At 40.9% G+C, this 19,731-nt stretch overlaps 1 protein-coding gene across 1 annotated transcript in view; it reads left to right on the forward strand.

Moving 5' to 3' along the window:
• Nucleotides 1-16,185, forward strand: part of LOC139715771 (piwi-like protein 1) — a 29,887-nt gene extending 13,702 nt beyond the window's left edge. The window contains exons 9-21 of the mRNA XM_071627311.1: nt 261-452; nt 1,326-1,410; nt 1,914-2,006; nt 3,707-3,847; nt 4,216-4,329; nt 5,668-5,856; nt 6,276-6,371; nt 7,296-7,412; nt 7,776-7,864; nt 8,845-8,950; nt 11,094-11,285; nt 14,789-14,964; nt 15,789-16,185. Coding sequence (XP_071483412.1) covers nt 261-452; nt 1,326-1,410; nt 1,914-2,006; nt 3,707-3,847; nt 4,216-4,329; nt 5,668-5,856; nt 6,276-6,371; nt 7,296-7,412; nt 7,776-7,864; nt 8,845-8,950; nt 11,094-11,285; nt 14,789-14,964; nt 15,789-15,945 — 1,747 coding nt within the window. The 3' untranslated portion in view covers nt 15,946-16,185. The remainder of the gene's footprint in view (nt 1-260; nt 453-1,325; nt 1,411-1,913; nt 2,007-3,706; nt 3,848-4,215; nt 4,330-5,667; nt 5,857-6,275; nt 6,372-7,295; nt 7,413-7,775; nt 7,865-8,844; nt 8,951-11,093; nt 11,286-14,788; nt 14,965-15,788) is intronic.
• Nucleotides 16,186-19,731: the final 3,546 nt, after the last annotated feature.

Here is a 19,731-nt window from a genome sequence, read left to right on the forward strand (position 1 = left end):
TAGATGTGATGCAGATGATTTAGGATACTCTCGTGATAGTTATGTTTAGAGCACCGTTTTGTGGAAGGATGCCATACAAATCATTCTTACTGTTCTGTATTCAAATTTCGTCAAGTTTATCAAGTTTCTTCATGATTTGGCATCAAGCAAGATAGCATTCGTGTAATTTTTCGCCAAGGAAGGAGAATGTTGGTGTGATTGAAAACAAGCAGGCACATTGGGGATTGTCATCCGATAACCCTCTCTCTTCTCTCTACCAGGCAAGCCATATACCAGCGCTTCCCAAACGACGCCAAGTTCCGCGAGGAGTGCGTGCGCCAGATCGTCGGCATGGTGGTGCTCACCCGCTACAACAACAAGACGTACCGCATCGACGACATTGACTGGCGTTCCAACCCGAAGTGCACATTCCAGTCCCGTGGCGAGGACATCTCTTTCATTGATTACTACAAGTGAGTGTGGCTGCCCTTCCTTCTTGGGAATAAGCTGATGCAGCATATGCACAAATGTACATTTATTGGTTTCAATACCAATGCCCTTACGTGTTGGTATGCATGTTTATTGTGCATAATGTCTGCACTGCCTTTACTCGTTGGTGTGCGTGTTTATTGTGCATAATGTCTGCACATGACTGAAAGAGTTTTTGTTGGTAAATTTTCTGGGGGATTAAAAAATGGGCTAGCATCTCTCAGAATTTGTGGGTTTTTTTCTGAAAGATTGACAAAATTATGGAAAGGACTTTTGAGATATTCTGTGATATACTTTACCACAAGAGCAATATCTGGTGGCATTTCTGTTGTACAGTTTATGCAATATTACAGATCTTGGCATGGGGACAGGTCCAAAAGCCCCTTCTTCATCATCGGTGGTTCACAATTTGTTGTGATATGCATTGTCCACTTCGCACTTTGATAACCACTGTCATCTTTTATTGTTGTTTTTGTAACTTGTCCCATATGAAGAAGGGTTAGGTAAGATTAAACTGTGTATTCATGTCTATGTTGGGCAGGGCAAATTGGTGAGCTCTAAACAGATCCTTTTGGTATGGATGTTATGTTCCCTACTCTGAAGAAAACACCCAACGAAATAAAGCTCAAATTCCACAATTGTGTGGAGGCTATCAATAACATGTAATGATACTATATATGGCAAATAATCCACACCATGATGTTGTTTTATTTTGACTTGTTGCCAGTATTACATTTGTAACCGTCATCACTGGCATCAACTAAAACACTGTAGTTTATCTCTCTTTGTGTTTTTTATGTGTGCATTTGTGGCTGTTGTTGATGTGTGTATGTTTTTTATGTTTCATCCAACTCCAGGAAGAGCTACAACCTTGAGATCACTGACCCAGGTCAGCCCCTTCTCATCAGCAGGATCAAGAGAAGACAACAAAACAGGCCAGGGGTGGGTATCTACTGTACAGAGAAAGTGCAAAAATTATTTCAGTCAACAGTACAGAGGACAGATATTTGTCCTGTTTGTTGTTGTGCATAGACATAGAGTTCTGATACACTTCAAGTGTTCATATCATTATTCAGCCTTGCTTGTGATTCTGTGGCGTCATTTTAGCAAGGCATGGCCTTCTTCATCACTGCACATCAATCGACTTCTGTGAGGTGTTGCATGTATGAATTCATTAATATTTTATAGTAAATGAGAGAACATATAAAATTTCATGTTCACTCACTGGGGAGATGTGTTACACTCTTCTTCCCTGTGGAGATTGAAGTCACCAGCAGAATGGTCAGATGAATAATTTCTTCTGTAGTGACGTGATGTTGAACTTGTTATGAGTAAGTTGATACAATGTCATGCCATATCGACCCTGAACAGAAGCTTCTCATACAGTTTGTGTCATGCAGTTCTTGTCTTCCTGTTCATTTGTTAAATGTCCTGTACTATCGCAGACTCCCCAGGAGGAAGAGATCAGACTCATTCCAGAGCTGTCCAGTCGAACCGGTCTGACGGACGACATGCGAGCGGATTTCAGAGTCATGAAGGTATGGAATGGTCGCCACTATGACATCGGTACATCCTTCTTTGCACTCCCTATGTTCGCAGAGTTCTGTCGAGTGTTCCCTGTGTTTCATCCTCTGAATTGTGGTAGCCCACCTACACCATCCTTTCAACTTGACAACAAGCTTTCACTGCAACTGATTGACAAATTGCCCTACATCAACATGAACCTTTCACTGGAAGAGGATATTTGATGACATAGTAAACAAATGGTCAATGCTAATGAAGATGATGGCACAAGTGATCACTCTTTTGACAATATGGATGTAGCTAGGCAAGGCTATGCTCTAGTCCTGCCGAAGATTGTTGTTTGTGTGTATGTGTGTGTGTCTTTTTTTTTTCCTCATACAAAGGTACTTTATTCACTGACATATCATTTGACAATAATCTATTCAATGCAGGCATTTTTGTCTTTTACACAGTAGTATTAGAGCATAGGCTACAATGAATGTGATACATTTTGCTTATAGGATGTATCTGCTTGTTAAATCTTATAAATGTGTCTATTGTTTGTAATGATAACTTGTGCAATGGCAAATATATTTCTGGAGTGGTTTGTTCCATAAAGATATTTTGTTCAATGGCCTTGCTTTCATCTTATATGAAATAGAGCTTCTATGCACTACTTATAGCACGGCAGAAGATGAAGTATACAATTGGGTTATATGAAGATTGGTAGTTTATGTTTATTACATCCGCCAAGGGGGGAGGTTATGTTTTCGTTACCGTTGGTTTGTTCGTTAGTTAGTTCGTTCGTTAGTTAGTTTGTCCGTGTGCAAAATAACTCAAAAAGTAGTGAACGGATTGGGATGAACTCGCAGGAAAGGTTGAGAATGACAGGAGTTACAAACGATTAACTTTTGGTAGTGATCCAAGAATTTTGGGGGAATTTATGAAGGATTTTGATATTTTGGCAGGTAGGGTCAATGAAATTGGGAGTTCAGGCTGCGCGTACTTGAGGTTTGCATGCGCGCACTAAAGTGCGTGCCCTAGTTTCTGCTGGGGCGAGGTGGGCCATGCATCTGATGGTTTATGACATAACAAAGGTTTCTATATTGGGAAATGGGGTGACTACTAGTACTAGTAGTAGTACGTATGGGTGGAAATCACTGATATCTCTATGGAAGAACAAGATCAATGGTGGAAATGAGCTGCATGCTTGGTGGAGGTCTGCGCTCTCAGAGAGCTTTTCTAGTTTCGTGTTGTCATCGAAAAATTAGAAGGTTGATTATTTGTGTCATATTCAACAGCCAGTACTAAACATTTTGTTTTTACGTGGTGTAGCTTTGATTTAGATTCTTACATTTGGTGTGGGCTTGAAGTGCCCTCAATGCTACCTACTACTGCTATTGTGAATGCCCTTATGATTTGTCATTTTAAGCTAGTATTGATCAGTATCTGTGTTTAGGCATCCTGTCATGACACTTTGCAAGAGTGAGCTTTTGCCTGCAGTAAGAAAGACAGGGCAGTCATTTTTGTCTCTTTTTGTGTCTTGTTTACTTGAAGCTATACCTCCATATTCAGAACATCCATTGATGTAACTATAAGATATGCACATGGTCCAGCTCAGGAAAGGCCGATTGCAAGCTTAAAATCTTTTTGCAGTTTTTCGGTTTATGTGATGCATTCTAGTAGCAAGTGACCTTACTGCGAGTATTATTGCTTTTTCATCGTGACACTGAAGGACCTGGCGATGCACACGAGGGTGACGCCGGAGCAGCGCCGCCACTCAGTGGCAAAGTTCATCAAGAACGTGTACGCCAACGAGGACGCCCACAGGGAGCTGAGTGGGTGGGGCTTGGAGCTCGACAATGATCTGATACGGGTGAGATTAACTTCTGCATACATAGCATCCGCTCATGGGAAGTGTAAAAGGTGGCCTTTGGAAACAGATGGCCACCATTGACCAGTTGATGAACAATATGTTTGATCTAGAAATATTTGTAATACATATATCACATGCATATCTCTCGCACACACATGTATGCATTTCACAAGGCATAAGTTCACAATTGGACACCTTGCATTGCCAGATGACAATACAATTGCCTGTGGCAACAGACACTGTTGATGCTGAAGAGGTTAAAATGGGACCATATTACTCATGAGTGTTCACTCCACATTGGAGACCTGGATATGATTCATGATTTCATTTTTGTTATCCATTTGTCTAAAATCTCTTCAATGCACCAGCTCCCAGGAAGGCAGCTCCCACCAGAGAAGATCAGACTGGGGAATACGTCTTTCACAGCCTCACGGGAGGCCGACTGGGGTCGCGAGGCCACACGCTCAGCGGTCATCTCAGGGGTAGGTGTGAAATTTTGTGAGTGGGTGGCAAAGAGGTGGATGGGGGAGTAATTTTTTCCCTGATTTTGGGTTGGAACATCATTGTCAAAGTCGATGCGGATCAGAGCATGCCTGTATTGCTCATCATTTGAAAATTTCAATTTCCTATTGAAGTTTCCAAAGACCAACACCATTCATTATGCAGACCTCCAAATCGTTCTGAATTTGGAGGAAAGAATGTGAATTTTAACCATTCTCAGCTTTTGTTTCAGTTGGAGTTTCTTATTTCTCTTGATAATTTTACTACACACTCCTCAGGAAACTGCTCTTTCTTTCCTATTTTTGAGCCAAATCATCCATGTTTTTCAGTTAGAAAGGTTGGGAGGTCTCTGTTATGTTAAACTCTGTTAAACTCATTTATTATACCATGATATATATTGCCTTGTCAGGTATGAGTTGGTGGCAAGTAATAAATGAGCCAGCCTTTTCTGCCCAAATCTTTATGAGAATAAGGGAAAGGACTGAGAAAATAAAGAAAAAGAAATCTGGATGAATATCATGTGAAACTTCAGGACTTGTGACATACGACTGTAAGTGTAATATAGATTGAAGGAGACCCATGTCACAGAGCATTCAGAATTAAGTTCTGGTGTCCACCGTTGGGGAAAGATAGGACATGAAGATTTAGTACGGTGTAAGTTTTAGCCGGCCTTTGATTGCCTAAATGGGTATGGGGGAGAGGAACATATGCAGTGCATTGCTCTTTAGAATGGGCCCTGAGATAGAACGTAAAATAGAGACATCACTCTCCTTTTTGTGAGAGAGGTATGGATGATGAATGATCTCACCTCACTCGTTACAAGAAGCAGGATGCAAGCCTGGCAGAGTTGTGTGTCCCACACTTAAGCTGCGTTTACACCAAATCCGTCACGGGTCACGGAACAGGGTTTTTGCTATGGTGCGCCAAAAGGAATCATGTCTGGTTCTGTTACAATATCACTTCCCCACTAATAATTTTGTTGCAAAATTTATCTTCTACTGTTGATTTTGTTGCTCTTGATTTTGACATAAGAATAGTATTTGGGGTGATTTTGTACCGAATTACTGATTCTTTTTTAACAGAACCAGACATGGATCCTTTGGTGTACCATAGCAAAAGCCCGGCCCATTGCTCGTACCGTGCTTAGTGTAAACGGGCCATTATTTTCGAAAATATGGAAGAATGGTAAACAACCCCTTGAGGTTTGCCCCAGATCTCACAAACAGTGATCAGCAAGCTGGTCATCAGCCCAGGAGATCATGTCACATGAAAGAGGTACCGTAAAGTGATTGACCACTGCTCTGCTCTGCTCTGTTCAGGTGCCGCTGCACAACTGGCTCATCGTCTTCACGCGGCGAGACGCGTCCAAGGTGGCCGACTTTGTCAAGACCTTCCTTCAGGTTGGGCCCCAGATGGGCATTGAGGTCCAAAATCCGGCCCGTATTGAGCTGCAAGATGACCGCACACAGAGCTACACCACTGTGGTGAAGAAGAATATCAATGCCCAGGTATGCCAGGACAATTTCAGTTTAGCCAGATGACGGGAACAGAGCTGAAAGTGAAAAGTGAATTAAAGCTTGTCTCTGACCAGACATTATTTCTGAGCGCAAATTTTGGTGTATTTCGTCATTCCCTGCATTTTTTTTTTTCTTTTTGCTTGTTTGTTTTTTAGTCACGTTGTCATTTTCAATGACAAGTTGGCTTTTTGTTTGTTTGTTTGTTTTTTCTGTACTATCATCCCATAGGTTTTTATACTTTATGTACTTTATTGCTGACTGCATTTGCATATCAATCTTCTTATCCATTATGAGTCTATTCATTTGACATTTTGGGGAGATAATTGCATAGTGGATGGCTGTGAATATTGCATGTAAAGAGTTTGATGGTAGGAATTAAAAAAAAAAAATCACTGTTTGTTCTCTTCCAGTTGCAAATGGTGGTTGCCGTGTTTCCCACCTCAAGAGACGACCGCTACAGTGCCTTCAAGAAGCTGTGCTGTGTGGATTCCCCCGTTCCCAGCCAGGTGAGTAGAATCATGAGCCCTGTCAACATTTGTAGACCCTGATACTTCAAAACCAGATTTTAATGTTTGGGGATTTGCACGGAAATAAGATGGTGAATCAAGAGGCCAAAAAACACTGTTCTGTCATCATGTCATAAAAGCAAACATTGCATGAAATGAGTACAAGTAAAGCTAAGATGAACTCCTTTCTTTCAAGACCATATTTTGAACAGCCGAATCTCAGAAGTAATAATTTTAACATACAAAACAGTATTACACCATTCCCACATCCCAGTATTTCGTGGCAGGTCTCTATGGAGTTTACAAGATTATTTCTCATTCAGCATTTCCAAGTGATAAAGAATATTTGAGAATTGGCAGAACCAAACATCCAGAGCAACGAGGCTGTATCAAAATAGAATTATTACCAGGAATTTAATATGTCACTAAACATGGAAATGCACCATGGCTTTAATGATGCCTACCCGTTGGGTTGGTATCAGCATAAGAATTGATATTGTCTACTCGCGTGATGCTGACTCTTCCACGAACTTCATTAATATATTTATGTAGTCTGTCCTTTGTACAGTAGAATCCTCAATTTGTTCTAGGACTGTCATACATTGCAGCCCAGAATTCTATGCCATGGTTTGTCATTTGCTCTATGGAGATTGCATAATTATCAGAATTCAAACCTGATTTCTGAGAGGCTGAAGTGCTATCCTGTAAGAAACCTCGTCAAAAGCTACTCTCATTCAACTAGTGATGCCATTACACTCCAACTGATGCTGTATCAGCATGCATGGAATTGTTGATATAGAGACCTTGCGCATAAATGTCGTGTTGTGGTACACAACAAGAGGGAAAGCGCAATGAATATTCATTATGCACTGATAATGTGACCCATCTGCGAATACTTTGCTATGATGTTTTCCCCATGTGTAGGTGATCAACGCACGTACCATCTCGCAGATGCAGAAGCTGAGGAGTGTGACACAGAAGATTGCCCTGCAGATCAACTGTAAGCTGGGCGGCGAGCTCTGGGCCCTGGAGATCCCACTGGTAAGTGTGGCGGCACCTGGGGGCCTGATCCACCTTCTAGCAGACTTTTATGAATTACCATGTTGATATGCCTTGAAGTGTTGTAGTTCCATGACTGCAGCTTGTCCCATTCAGTTCTCATTCAGCATTGTCTTCTTCCATTTGTATCGCGCATGGTATCACTTCCAGGTAGGAGATTAATACTGATTTTATTTGTGCTCGAGCATTTATAGCATCAGTAGTTTGCTGTAGACATTCATCAAGAATGTCCTAATGTTCACGGATATTTTGAGATTTGCTACTGGCACTTGCATGTCTGTTAACGCCTAAAAAAGGTGATGGCATTTTGTTATCATGTTGTCTTGTGTTTATCTGTGTCGACAGAGTAAGCTGATGGTGATAGGCATTGACGTCTATCACGATCCAGCCAGGGGCAAGAAGTCCATAGGGGCATTTGTTGCCAGCATGAACCGGTAAGAAACCCTTCACAAACAACGCTATACGATAGCCAGTCTTTTTCTTGGTGACACGGGTCATTACTGTATGTGAAAACTGAATTATATTGTTTGTGGAATCTGGACCAAGGAAGGGAAAAGTATGAGATTATTTGCCGTGTGACCTCAATTATCCAATTTGCATTTTCATGGGTAAGATGATGATATCGATGGCAAGAATTGATAACAATTTATCATTTTGAGACATACATTTCTCATAATGTCATTCTCTTCTCACTGTTAGGGGACTTGGATTTAAGAATAACAACGACACAGCAAAATCAAATCTCTTGGAAGAAAAATGTGCTGTTGTTTCTGCAAAATCTTTCTGAAGACATGTTGCTACAAAATCATTTCAATGCAAACCAGGGAAAGAAGCTGTTAGAATTTTCACATAGCTTTTGAAGTAGCTCTTATGCGACATTTGAGCACAGAAACTGGTTACTTAATCAGACATTGCTTCTATAAAGACAAACAAGCGAACAAACAAACGGAAGTGTTGCAAGTACACTACTGCCGTAAAAGTGGGAATTTTCGTGAGGTGGATATCTTTGTGCATTTCGCACAACATGAAGCTAGTGCAAGAATAAACATGCAAATTTTATGCTTGTTGAAATGTATCTCATTTTATATCTTTGATTTCAAGATATGTATATTATAGGGGTATAACTCCTGTGTTATTCGTAGTTGTCATCATGTATGTAATCCTGTAGCTTGAGTAAATATGCTGTCATAACGCTGACCAATTACCTTTTACCGCAGTATCTGCTGTCAAAACCCTTTTCTGCTGTGGCAACGGTGAGCTGTTTGCTTCTTCAATAAATATGACTGTCTGAAAATTATCTTACCCGGCCGAACTGTGTCTAGGGAAAATTTCCACTTTTAACAGCAACCTTGAATCACCTCTGCTTAAATGCTAAAAGTTGTTTTTTCCTGTGAACACCCCTCACCCCAAACAGTGACCTGACCCGCTGGTACTCCAGGGTCTGTCTTCAGACGGCATCACAGGAGCTCATTGATGGTCTCAAGCTGTGCTTTGCCGCCGCCATCAAGAAGTACCATGATGTGAGTTTTGCAAGACATATTTGAAGGGGAATTTTCTGATCATTGAAAAAGCTAGTCTGGAAAGAAAGAATCAAATTTTACAAGCAAAACATTGGGGAAAAAAATTGGTCAAAATTGGATAAAAAAAGCATGAAATTTGTGAAATTTTGCATATTTTTGAAGAACGGTTCTCTAACAGTCAACATTCAATATGCAATTAGTGAGTCAATTATGTCATCCCCTCATTATTTTCCATTGACAAAAATGCAACTTTTCTGCTATAAAAGTGTAAAACACAATCTTGCTCCTGGCTCAGTAACCTTAAATCATGATCAGTCAGATGTATTAAGATTTGAGACTTTGGAATCTTGACTGTTCAACAAGTGTTTTTTGAAATGGAGCAAAACTTCAGATTTTCATTTCTTTCTTGATATGTGTCTAATTTGATGAAATTTTCACTCATGTGTTTACAGTAAACTCTATACTCTATACTCTTTTGTACTCCTGGCTGGAGTGAGCTTTATCAATAGCTCAGGATCCTTAGGTTTTAACTTTCCACATGGTTATCTTCTTGGAAATTGGTGGCTGAATTTTATTTGGCAGATATCATCCAATGGGGGAATGGGATCGTATTTTGTACAGATGGTAGTGGTGCCTCATGGAATGTTGGACTTTTAGTACAGATGACTCCTGTTAGAATGATGTCCTCTGGACTCGCAGTTTGTTTGTTTGTTTGTTTGTTTGTTTTTATGCCTCCGCCACGAAGTGGTGCCGGAGGCATTATGTTTTCGGGTTGTCCGTCCGTCCGTCCTTCCGTCCGTCCGTAATGAATTTTGTGGACAGGGTTACTATCAAAACCTTTAGAGGTATCCTAATGAAACTTGGCATGTATGTGTATTAGGGGGTAAAGTTGTGCCTATCAACTTTTGGGTGCACATGCTCAAGGTCAAATGTCAAAAGGTCAAGGTCAAATACATAAGATTTCACTTTATCCACCAAGTCTATGCAATGCCTGAAGATATTTTCTTGAAACTTAGTGTATACATGTATTACCCAATTAGGATTCTCTGGTGAAAGTTTGGGTCATGAGGTCAAAAGGTCAAAGGTCAAAAGGTCAAGTAAAATGTTGAAATTTCACTTTTTTCTCTGTAGATCTTGGAAATTGTTCAAGGTATCTTCATGGAACATAGTATATAAGCATGTACTGACCGGCGGTGGTTATCTAGGGAATTGGGGTTCATGGGGTCAAAGGTCAGGGGTCAAAGGTCAAGGGCAATACTTCAAAATTTTACTATTTTCCTGATATTTATGCAATGCCAGCAGGATTATTTTTTTTTAACTTGATGTATGCATGTATAACCCAATAGAGATTCTCTGGGATTTTTTTTTAGGCCAAGAAGGTCAAAGGTCAAAAGGTCAAAGATCAAGTGAACGTGCTGAACTTACTTCTTTCTCCATATCTCGGAAGTGGCTCAAGTTATCTTGAAACTTAGTACATATTTATGTATGTTCTGCCTGACAGTGATTCTCTTATAAATCAAAGGCCAGATGGAAATGATAATTTACTGTTCAATACATAAACTGCACTTTTCTCCATACCTTGAAAATTACTCAGTGCATAAACTTATGGAAGGGTCAAAGTCAAGTTAAAGTTCTTAAGTCCCCAAATACATACTCTCCTATTCATCCAATTAAACATACATGTAGGTCAAGGAAGGTGAACATTCAATACATTTGTGACAAACATGTCATTTTAATATTTTGAAAATTTGGTGAAAATGTAATCACACATTGTCCACATGTACTATAGACCTATTAGAAGAATCATGAATTATGGCGGAGGCATACCAGTCGCCATAGCGACATTTCTAGTTTCATTTATATTCAAATTTTGTTATAGCTCAACAATTAAGTATCAAAGATATACAGGCATGATTTTGGCACCTTAATTCTTATTGCATTGTAACAAGATTTTTGTTGCATCAAGAGTTTCATTGTAACCATGTTTCTTATAATAGGAGTGCACTGTATTAAGCCCTGCTTGTGCTTAAATTAAATGTTTGTTCCAAGTTGTCGTAGCCTGTTATTCTTCTCCGTATTCATGATTATAAGTACACATATTTTGCATCTGGGTGTTCTTCCCTTCACCCTTCCTCCACCCCAGATTAACCACTGCCTGCCAGAGAAGATCGTCATCTTCCGCGATGGCGTCGGCGACGGCCAGCTGAACGTGGTGGGGACGTACGAGCAGGAGCAGCTCTCCCAGTGCTTCGCCATGTTTGGCGAGACCTACCAGCCCCAGCTAGCCATCGTAGTCGTCCAGAAGCGGATCAACACTCGCATCTTTGCCATAGATGTGAGTGCTCACACCCTCCAGTCCACCCCTGCCATTGAAGCCTTTCTCCTCATACCCCTTCCCTCCTCCCTTCTCTTCCCCTCTCCTTCTCCCCTCTCCCCCTCCCCTCCCGTCCCCCTCCCGTCCCCCTCCTCTCCCCACCCTCATCCATATTTTTCTCTTTTCATTTTTTTTTTAGCACATTAGCACCGACAGGTGGATAGATCTGTGCATTATACAAATGGCCACTATTATTATTATGATTGTGATTACAATTATTATTGTTGCTGCTGCTGTTGTTGTTGTTGTTATTATTATTGTCCCCGCCGAACGAGTTCGAGCAGGGGACTATGAAACGGGCTCCGTACGTGTGTGTGTCCGTGTGTCCGTCCGTCCGTCTGTCCGTCCGTCTGTCCGTCCGTCTGTCTGTCTGTGCGTCCGTGTGTGATCAAAATGTTCAATTTGCTACTTCTCTGTCATTTATGAGCCAATTTTGATTCTGTTTGCTTTATATGATAGCGCTACATGGGAGCTTTGAAACTTCTACACAGAATTTCAGTTGTGACCTTTGACCTTGACCTTTGACCTTTATTGTACATTTTGCTTCAAAATGCTACTCCTTCGCCATTTCTAACCCGATTTCGATTCCGTTTGCTTTATGTGATGGCACTAGGTGAGGGCTTCAAAACTTCTACACAGAATTTTGACCTTTGACTTCTTTGACCTTTGACCTTGATTTTTGACCTATATTGTACATTGGCTACAAAATGCTACTCCTTCGCCATTTCTAACCCGATTTCGATTCCGTTTGCTTTATGTGATGGCACTAGGTGAGGGCTTCAAAACTTCTACACAGAATTTTGACCTTTGACTTCTTTGACCTTTGACCTTGATTTTTTACCTATATTGTACATTGGCTACAAAATGCTACTCCTTCGCCATTTCTAACCCGATTTCGATTCCGTTTGCTTTATGTGATGGCACTAGGTGAGGGCTTCAAAACTTCTACATAGAATTTTGACCTTTGACTTCTTTGACCTTTGACCTTGATTTTTGACCTATATTGTACATTTTGCTACAAAATGCTACTCCTTCGCCATTTCTAACCCGATTTCGATTCCGTTTGCTTTATGTGATGGCACTAGGTGAGGGCTTCAAAACTTCTACACAGAATTTTGACCTTTGACTTTGACCTTTGACCTTGATTTTTGACCTATATTGTACATTTTGCTACAAAATGCTACTCCTTCGCCATTTCTAACCCGATTTCGATTCCGTTTGCTTTATGTGATGGCACTAGGTGAGGGCTTCAAAACTTCTACACAGAATTTTGACCTTTGACTTCTTTGACCTTTGACCTTGATTTTTGACCTGCATTGTACATTTTGCTACAAAATGCTACTCCTTTGCCATTTCTAACCCAATTTCATTTCCGTTTTCTTTATGTGATGGCACTAGGTGAGGGCTAACACTTCTACACAGAATTTTGACCTTTGACTTCTTTGACCTTTGACCTTGATTTTTGACCTATATTGTACATTGGCTACAAAATGCTACTCCTTCGCCATTTCTAACCCGATTTCGATTCCGTTTGCTTTTTGTGATGGCACTAGGTGAGGGCTTCAAAACTTCTACACAGAATTTTGACCTTTGACTTCTTTGACCTTTGACCTTAATTTTTTACCGATATTGTACATTTTGCTACTAAATGCTACTTCCGGCGGGGACATATTTTACGCACCGCGTAATTTCTACTTTTCCTTGTTATTATTACTATTATTATTATCATCATCATTATTGTTATAATTATTATTATCATTATTGTCCCCGCCGAACGAGTTTGAGCAGGGGACTATGAAACGGGCTCCGTACGTGTGTGTGTCCGTTTGTCCGTCTGTCTGTCCGTCTGTCTGTGCGTCCGTGTGTGATCAAAATGTTCAAAATGCTACTCCTTCGCCATTTCTAACCCGATTTTGATTCTGTTTGCTTTATATGATAGCACTACATGGGAGCTTTGAAACTTGTATACAGAATTTCAGTTGTGTCCTTTGACCTTGACCTTTGACCTATATTGTACATTTTGCTTCAAAATGCTACTCCTTCGCCATTTCTAACCCGATTTTGATTCCGTTTGCTTTATATGATGGCACTAGGTGAGGGCTTCAAAACTTCTACACAGAATTTTGACCTTTGACTTCTTTGACCTTTGACCTTGATTTTTGACCTATATTGTACATTGCCTACAAAATGCTACTCCTTCGCCATTTCTAACCCGATTTTGATTCCGTTTGCTTTATGTGATGGCACTAGGTGAGGGCTTCAAAACTTCTACACAGAATTTTGACCTTTGACTTCTTTGACCTTTGACCTTGATTTTTGACCTATATTGTACATTTTGCTACAAAATGCTACTCCTTCGCCATTTGTAACCCGATTTCAATTCCGTTTGCTTTAAGTGATGGCACTAGGTGAGGGCTTCAAAACTTCTACACAGAATTTTGACCTTGGACTTCTTTGACCTCTGACCTTGATTTTTGACCTGTATTGTATATTTTGCTACCAAATGCTACTCCTTCGCCATTTCTAACCCGATTTCGATTCCGTTTGCTTTATGTGATGGCACTAGGTGAGGGCTTCAAAACTTGTACACAAAATTTTGATCTTTGACTTCTTTGACCCTTGACCTTGATTTTTTACCCATATTGTACATTGGCTACAAAATGCTACTCCTTCGCCATTTCTAACCCGATTTTGATTCCGTTTGCTTTAAGTGATGGCACTAGGTAAGGGCTTCAAAACTTCTACATAGAATTTTGACCTTTGACTTCTTTGACCTTTGACCTTGATCTTTTTACCAATATTGTACATTTTGCTACTAAATGCTACTTCGGCGGGGACATATATTACGCACCGCGTAATTTCTACTTTTCCTTATTATTATTATTATTACCATCATTATTGTTATTATTATTATTGTTATTATTATCATTATTATTATTATTTTCCATCTACTACAGTGCAATTGCGTGTTTACAGTACAAAAGAGGATAGTTAAATTTAGCTTGTCCTTCCTCGACATGGGATATCTGGTTTATTTTGGTTTTTTTAACATTTCTTTTGACATGTGTTCAGGGGACTGCTTTGTTTATAGATATTTGATGGTCCTAGAAATGAATTGAGCATAGATGTAAGCGATGCTGTCTGTACAGTCCAAGTATGAATGTGTGTTTCTGTGGAAGAGTGACATGCAAAAGAATAATCTTTGGTGTAGTTTGTCAGACACAGGGGGAATATAGTCACTTCTCACAGCTTAAAGTAGTTTGAAGTCATATTTGTCTGTGCCACTATTGAAATGCAGAAGGACTTGCAAAATTAAATCACTCTTACATTACACTAAGCTTACCAGTTTTTAACTAACAGTTGCAAACTGTGATTCATCATGTGGTACTAACACTTTAAAATGCATACTGACGCTGGTATCCCCTTACTTTCACAACTTACGACCACCATACACACATATACAGCGTAACAGGAGGTATGAGAACCCCATGCCAGGCATGGTCATTGACCACACCATCACGCGGCGGAACTACTACGACTTCTTCCTGGTCTCGCAACACGTGCGCCAGGGCACGGTCACGCCGACCCACTACGTCGTCGTGCACGACAGCACCAAGCTCCGGCCCGACCATGTACAAAGGTTTGCAAAACTTTGAACCTTTTATGTCACTCACTCAGACCCTCTCCTATCACACAGTGCTCTTTCAAGATTTTGAATGACGGGTTGTCTTGTGACGAAATTCTAAATGGGAAAAGGATCATACTTGCCAACAATGGAGGGGGAGGGGACACGTCAAACTGAATTATCATTCAGTACACTATTCAAAGGAATAAGTTTCTGATGACAAATTTTCTGCTGCAGTTGTTTCTTCGCTTTGAGATGCATTCCTTCATATTTTTTCTTTCCAAGTCACAGAGATATGAGTAAGTTAGTGTTGGAGCTCTCCTGTCTAGTTTCAAAGCAGCAGTCATAGATATTAAGGTCAGGATCCATCAATGAGATCACAAAATTTGCAGTTGTCATTGTTTGTTTGTTTGTTTTTTGTAGATTAAGAATTTTTACACTCAACTATAATCTGATGAAAAGAAGTGGATAAAATTGGATAATGAAGCAGATGGTGAAACAACATTTGCTTGTGGGACAGTTGCTCTGATCTTATTTCCTCCAAGGACTTAGGGTTAGGGTTTTAGGTCTAGTGTGATGTGAGAATAAGGATTAGGGCTAGGGTTGTGTTTGTGGGTAGAATTCATATTTGGCTTAGCTGGCAGATATTTCATGAAAGCAATCGTCGCAGGAGCAAATGTCATGGAGCCGAAGCTGTCGCCTATTCATTTGTATACTAACATATATGCCTATTGGCCGTCATAATGGTTACTTCAATCGCAATTTTCTTACAGCCAAAATAAAGGCATGATAACTAGTCTCTCTGTGTATATATATATATCTGTCTCCTTTATCGCCAGGTTGGCGTACAAGCTCACCCACCTCTACTACAACTGGCCGGGGACGGTGCGAGTGCCAGCCCCCTGCCAGTATGCCCACAAGCTGGCCTACCTCGTCGGGCAGAACCTCCACCTGGCCCCGTCACTGGAGCTCTCCGACAGACTCTTCTTCCTGTAGGGAGAGGAAGAACGAGAGGACATACAGCGGAGGAGGAGGAGGAGGAGGAGCCATGAGGAAGCCGGCATGGCTAGTAGTGACTCTAATCCGCCATCTCTCGCTCTCTCATTCGCTGGAGAGACATTTACCATTCCAGGACTAACCATTTGTATTCCCTTAACGGAGCTGATTCAGCCTGTTGCGCAACTCTTGGTGTTTGTTGATTTCTAATTTTGTTGTTGGTTGGTTTTTTTTTCCTTTTTAGCTCACCTGAGCCAAAGGCTCAAGTGAGCTATTGCGATCGCCCTTCGTCCGGCGTCCGTCGTGCGTCGTGCGTCGTGCGTCGTGCGTCGTGCGTCGTGCGTCGTCCGTCGTCCGTCGTGCGTCGTCCGTCGTCCGTCGTGCGTCGTGCGTAAACTTTTTACATTTTCATCTTCTTCTTGAAAACCCCAAGACCGATTTTCATCAAACTTGGCAGGTAGCATCCCTAGGGGGTTAGGAACTCAATTTGTTAAAATGGGCACCATGCCCCACCCAGGGGGCCCCCAGGGGGGCCCAAACCCCCCAAAATTAAGGAATCTGTAAAAATCTTCTTCTCTAGAACCAGAAGTGATAGAGCTAAGTTAATACTATGAGTTAGTACATTGATGACTGTAGTTTCAAGTTTGTTCATGGCAAAATTAGGGGTGCCCCCCTTGGGACCCAGGGGAGGGGGGGTGGGGAGGGGTTCTAATGGGGCCTAAATTGTACATTTTCATCTTCTTCTTGAGAACCCCATTACCCATTTTCACCAAACTTGGCAGGTAGCATCCCTAGGGGGTTAGGAACTCAATTTGTTAAAATGGGCACCATGCCCCACCCAGGGGGCCCCCAGGGGGCCCAAACGCCCCAAACTTAAGGAATCTGTAAAAATCTTCTTCTCCAGAACCAGAAGTGATAGAGCTAAGTTAATACTATGAGTTTGTACATTGATAACTGTAGTTTCAAGTTTGTTCATGGCAGAATCATGGGTGCCCCCCTTGGGACCCAGGGGAGGGGGGTGAGGAGGGGTCCTAATGGGGCCTAAATTGTACATTTTTATCTTCTTCTTGAGAACCCCATGACCCATTTTCACCAAACTTGGCAGGTAGCATCCCTAGGGAGTTAGGATTTCAATTTCTTAAAATGGGCACCATTCCCCACCCAGGGGGCCCCCAGGGGGGCCCCAAACCCCCAAAATGAAGGAATCTTTAAAAATCTTCTCTAGAATCAGAAGTTATAGAGGTAAGATAATACTATGAGTGAGTACATTAATGACTGTATTTTCAAGTTTGTTCATAGGAGATCAAGGGGTGCCCCTCTTGGGGGCAGGGGGGGGGGTTGGTTGGGAAGGTCCAAATGGGGACCTGAATTGTACATTTTCATCTTCTTCCTGAAAACCTCATGATGTATTTTCATCAAACTTGGCAGGTAGCATCCCTAGGGGGTCAGGATCTCAATTTATAAAAATGGGCACCATGCCCCACCCAGAGGGCCCCAGGGGGCCCCAATCCCCCCCCCCAATTAAGGAATCTTAAAAAATTTGGGCCCTTATTGTACAGTTTCATCTTCTACTTGAGAATGCCTGGTCAAATTTTGGTAGAGCTGTGAATAATTTAGATTAGTGACTGCGTGAAAGGTGAACTTGCGATACTCAGGTGAGCGCTAGACCCGCGGGTCTCTTGTTTAACTATTTTTCTTGAAATGTGAGGACATTACTTGTTTTAGTTTTGTTTTTGTTTTTGTTTTTGTTTTTTGTCTCAAATACACAAGCACAATGTGAAAGATGGCACAGGCCTTTTAAACGCTGTTCCAAGAAGATGTCTGCAAATGAAAGCAAGGTTTTAATGAAAACAAAGGGCTGCTTCGTGATGTTTTGTCCTTTTTTCTTCTTCTTTTTTTCGGTGTGATTTTTTTTTTTTCATATTCAGGCACTGTTTTGTTTTTAGGGACTAGGCTGCTATTGCAGATGAATGGTAAAGGAAGTCTTTTATACAGTGAGACTCTTAGTCATGGGTTAGTTTGCTGTGCCAAAGCCCTAGCCCAAGCAAATGGTTATATTGGACATTTCGTGTGCCTTTTCTTTCATTTTTCTGAGGGAGTTAGAGCCGTAGATTAACTGTGAGAGCATGTTTGTGTTTGTGATCATATACCTTTGCACTCCACTCGCAAGACTTAGCTTCGCACTTTTTAGGTATCAGTGTTGTATAACCTGTATATAATGTACATAACGGTCACTCGTGTTTGGACCTCTTATTTAATTAAGAACTGTTCTGTGCTATAAGAGTACTGGCTTTGTATTCCTTATCCTTATTTGTTTTTCTTGAAAAGCTGTTTTCGGCTCATGTGTATCTCCTTGGCTGAACAGTAAACCTACTCTTAAATGTATTGGAGCAGTATGGTTGATGGAGCAAAAATTGGACATTTCTCTTGTTGTACAATGTCACATTACTCTTGGTAACATTTCCCTGTGCCCAAAAGGGAACCTCGTCTTCCATTGTTACAGAGTTGTAGATATGCATGAAGTTGAAAGTGTGTGAGTAATCATTTTGTTTTATTTTTTGTTTTGTTTTTTTAGAACAGAGACTCATTGTTACTGAAGTTTTGTTTTCATTTTATAGATCTATCCTCGTATGCAGCCAGAGTAGATGATTTGGTTACTGTGAATGTTATAGTTTCCTTAGTACTCTCAAAGTGACTTGCAAGATGTAGCAACCATGCACTTATATGTGGTTGATGTAGGACAAAGGTACTGCCATTATATTTGTTGAAGAGTTCAACCAAAAGGGGAGACACAAAAGGGGAGATGGTAGGGTATTTGTGTTCATTTTTCCCCTATCTAACAGGAATGGGCAGGTTGGGTCTCAAAGGGCTATTTTGTGTTGCCCTTCTTCAAACAAATACATAGAAAGAAAGGGTCAGCAAAAATGGCCCTATGAAAGCAGGTCATTGTTTTTGATCTTTTACTGTGAACAGAGTGCTGATCAGACAACTGCATACCAGAACAATTACTTGAGTTATATGTGTAGAAATTTTATTAAGATATTTTGTTCATTCAAGCAGTATGGAATTAGAGACATTGTTTTAGGGTTGTCCTCAAGTCCGTATGTCCGTCTTGGGTATGCACCTTGAATTTACTTGTGAGAAAAGGCCCAGTAGATTATGCTGATGCGTGGTCCTAGTGTGTTCCATGATGAAGGGATGCACTTAGGGCAGCGTGGGTAAGTCCTTTAAGGTCAAAGGTCACTGTCTTCGGCAAAGAAAAAAAAAAAGAGGATGAGAGGGAAAAAAAAAACAAAACAAAACCAAAGAAAGGCATTGGACAGCCATAACTTTGTCCAGGAAAGTTAACGTGGTTGAATAGGTTGGATTATGTAAGTGGCAAGATGCTTCATTCGTGCAAAGATGGTTAAATTGTCAATCTGTGAGGTCATAGGTCAAGATCATTGGACATGATCTTGGGAATGAAATGTAATACTTATTGAGCTGTGTAGTGATTGCATGAGGAGATACAGGGATCGTTTGAGTACACATCAAGTGGACACAAGAAGGCAGAATTTATGTATTTGGATAACAGAGCTATAGGGAAGCCTCATTGATACTGATTTTGCCCTTTTTTAATGCCTCCTACACTTAAGTGTTGCCGGAGGCATTATGTGTTTGGGCCGTCCTCCATCTTTCCATCAATCTGTACTTCCGTCCGTCATCAATTTTGCGGACGACACAACTTGAGAACAATTTGAGGTATCCAAATGAAACTTGGCATATGAATGTATGAGTCAACGAAGC

Source organism: Diadema antillarum, unplaced genomic scaffold (assembly GCF_040938485.1).
Source record: "Diadema antillarum isolate AM-2024a unplaced genomic scaffold, OU_Dant_1.0 scf00000055, whole genome shotgun sequence".
Taxonomy (NCBI): Eukaryota; Metazoa; Echinodermata; class Echinoidea; order Diadematoida; family Diadematidae; genus Diadema; species Diadema antillarum.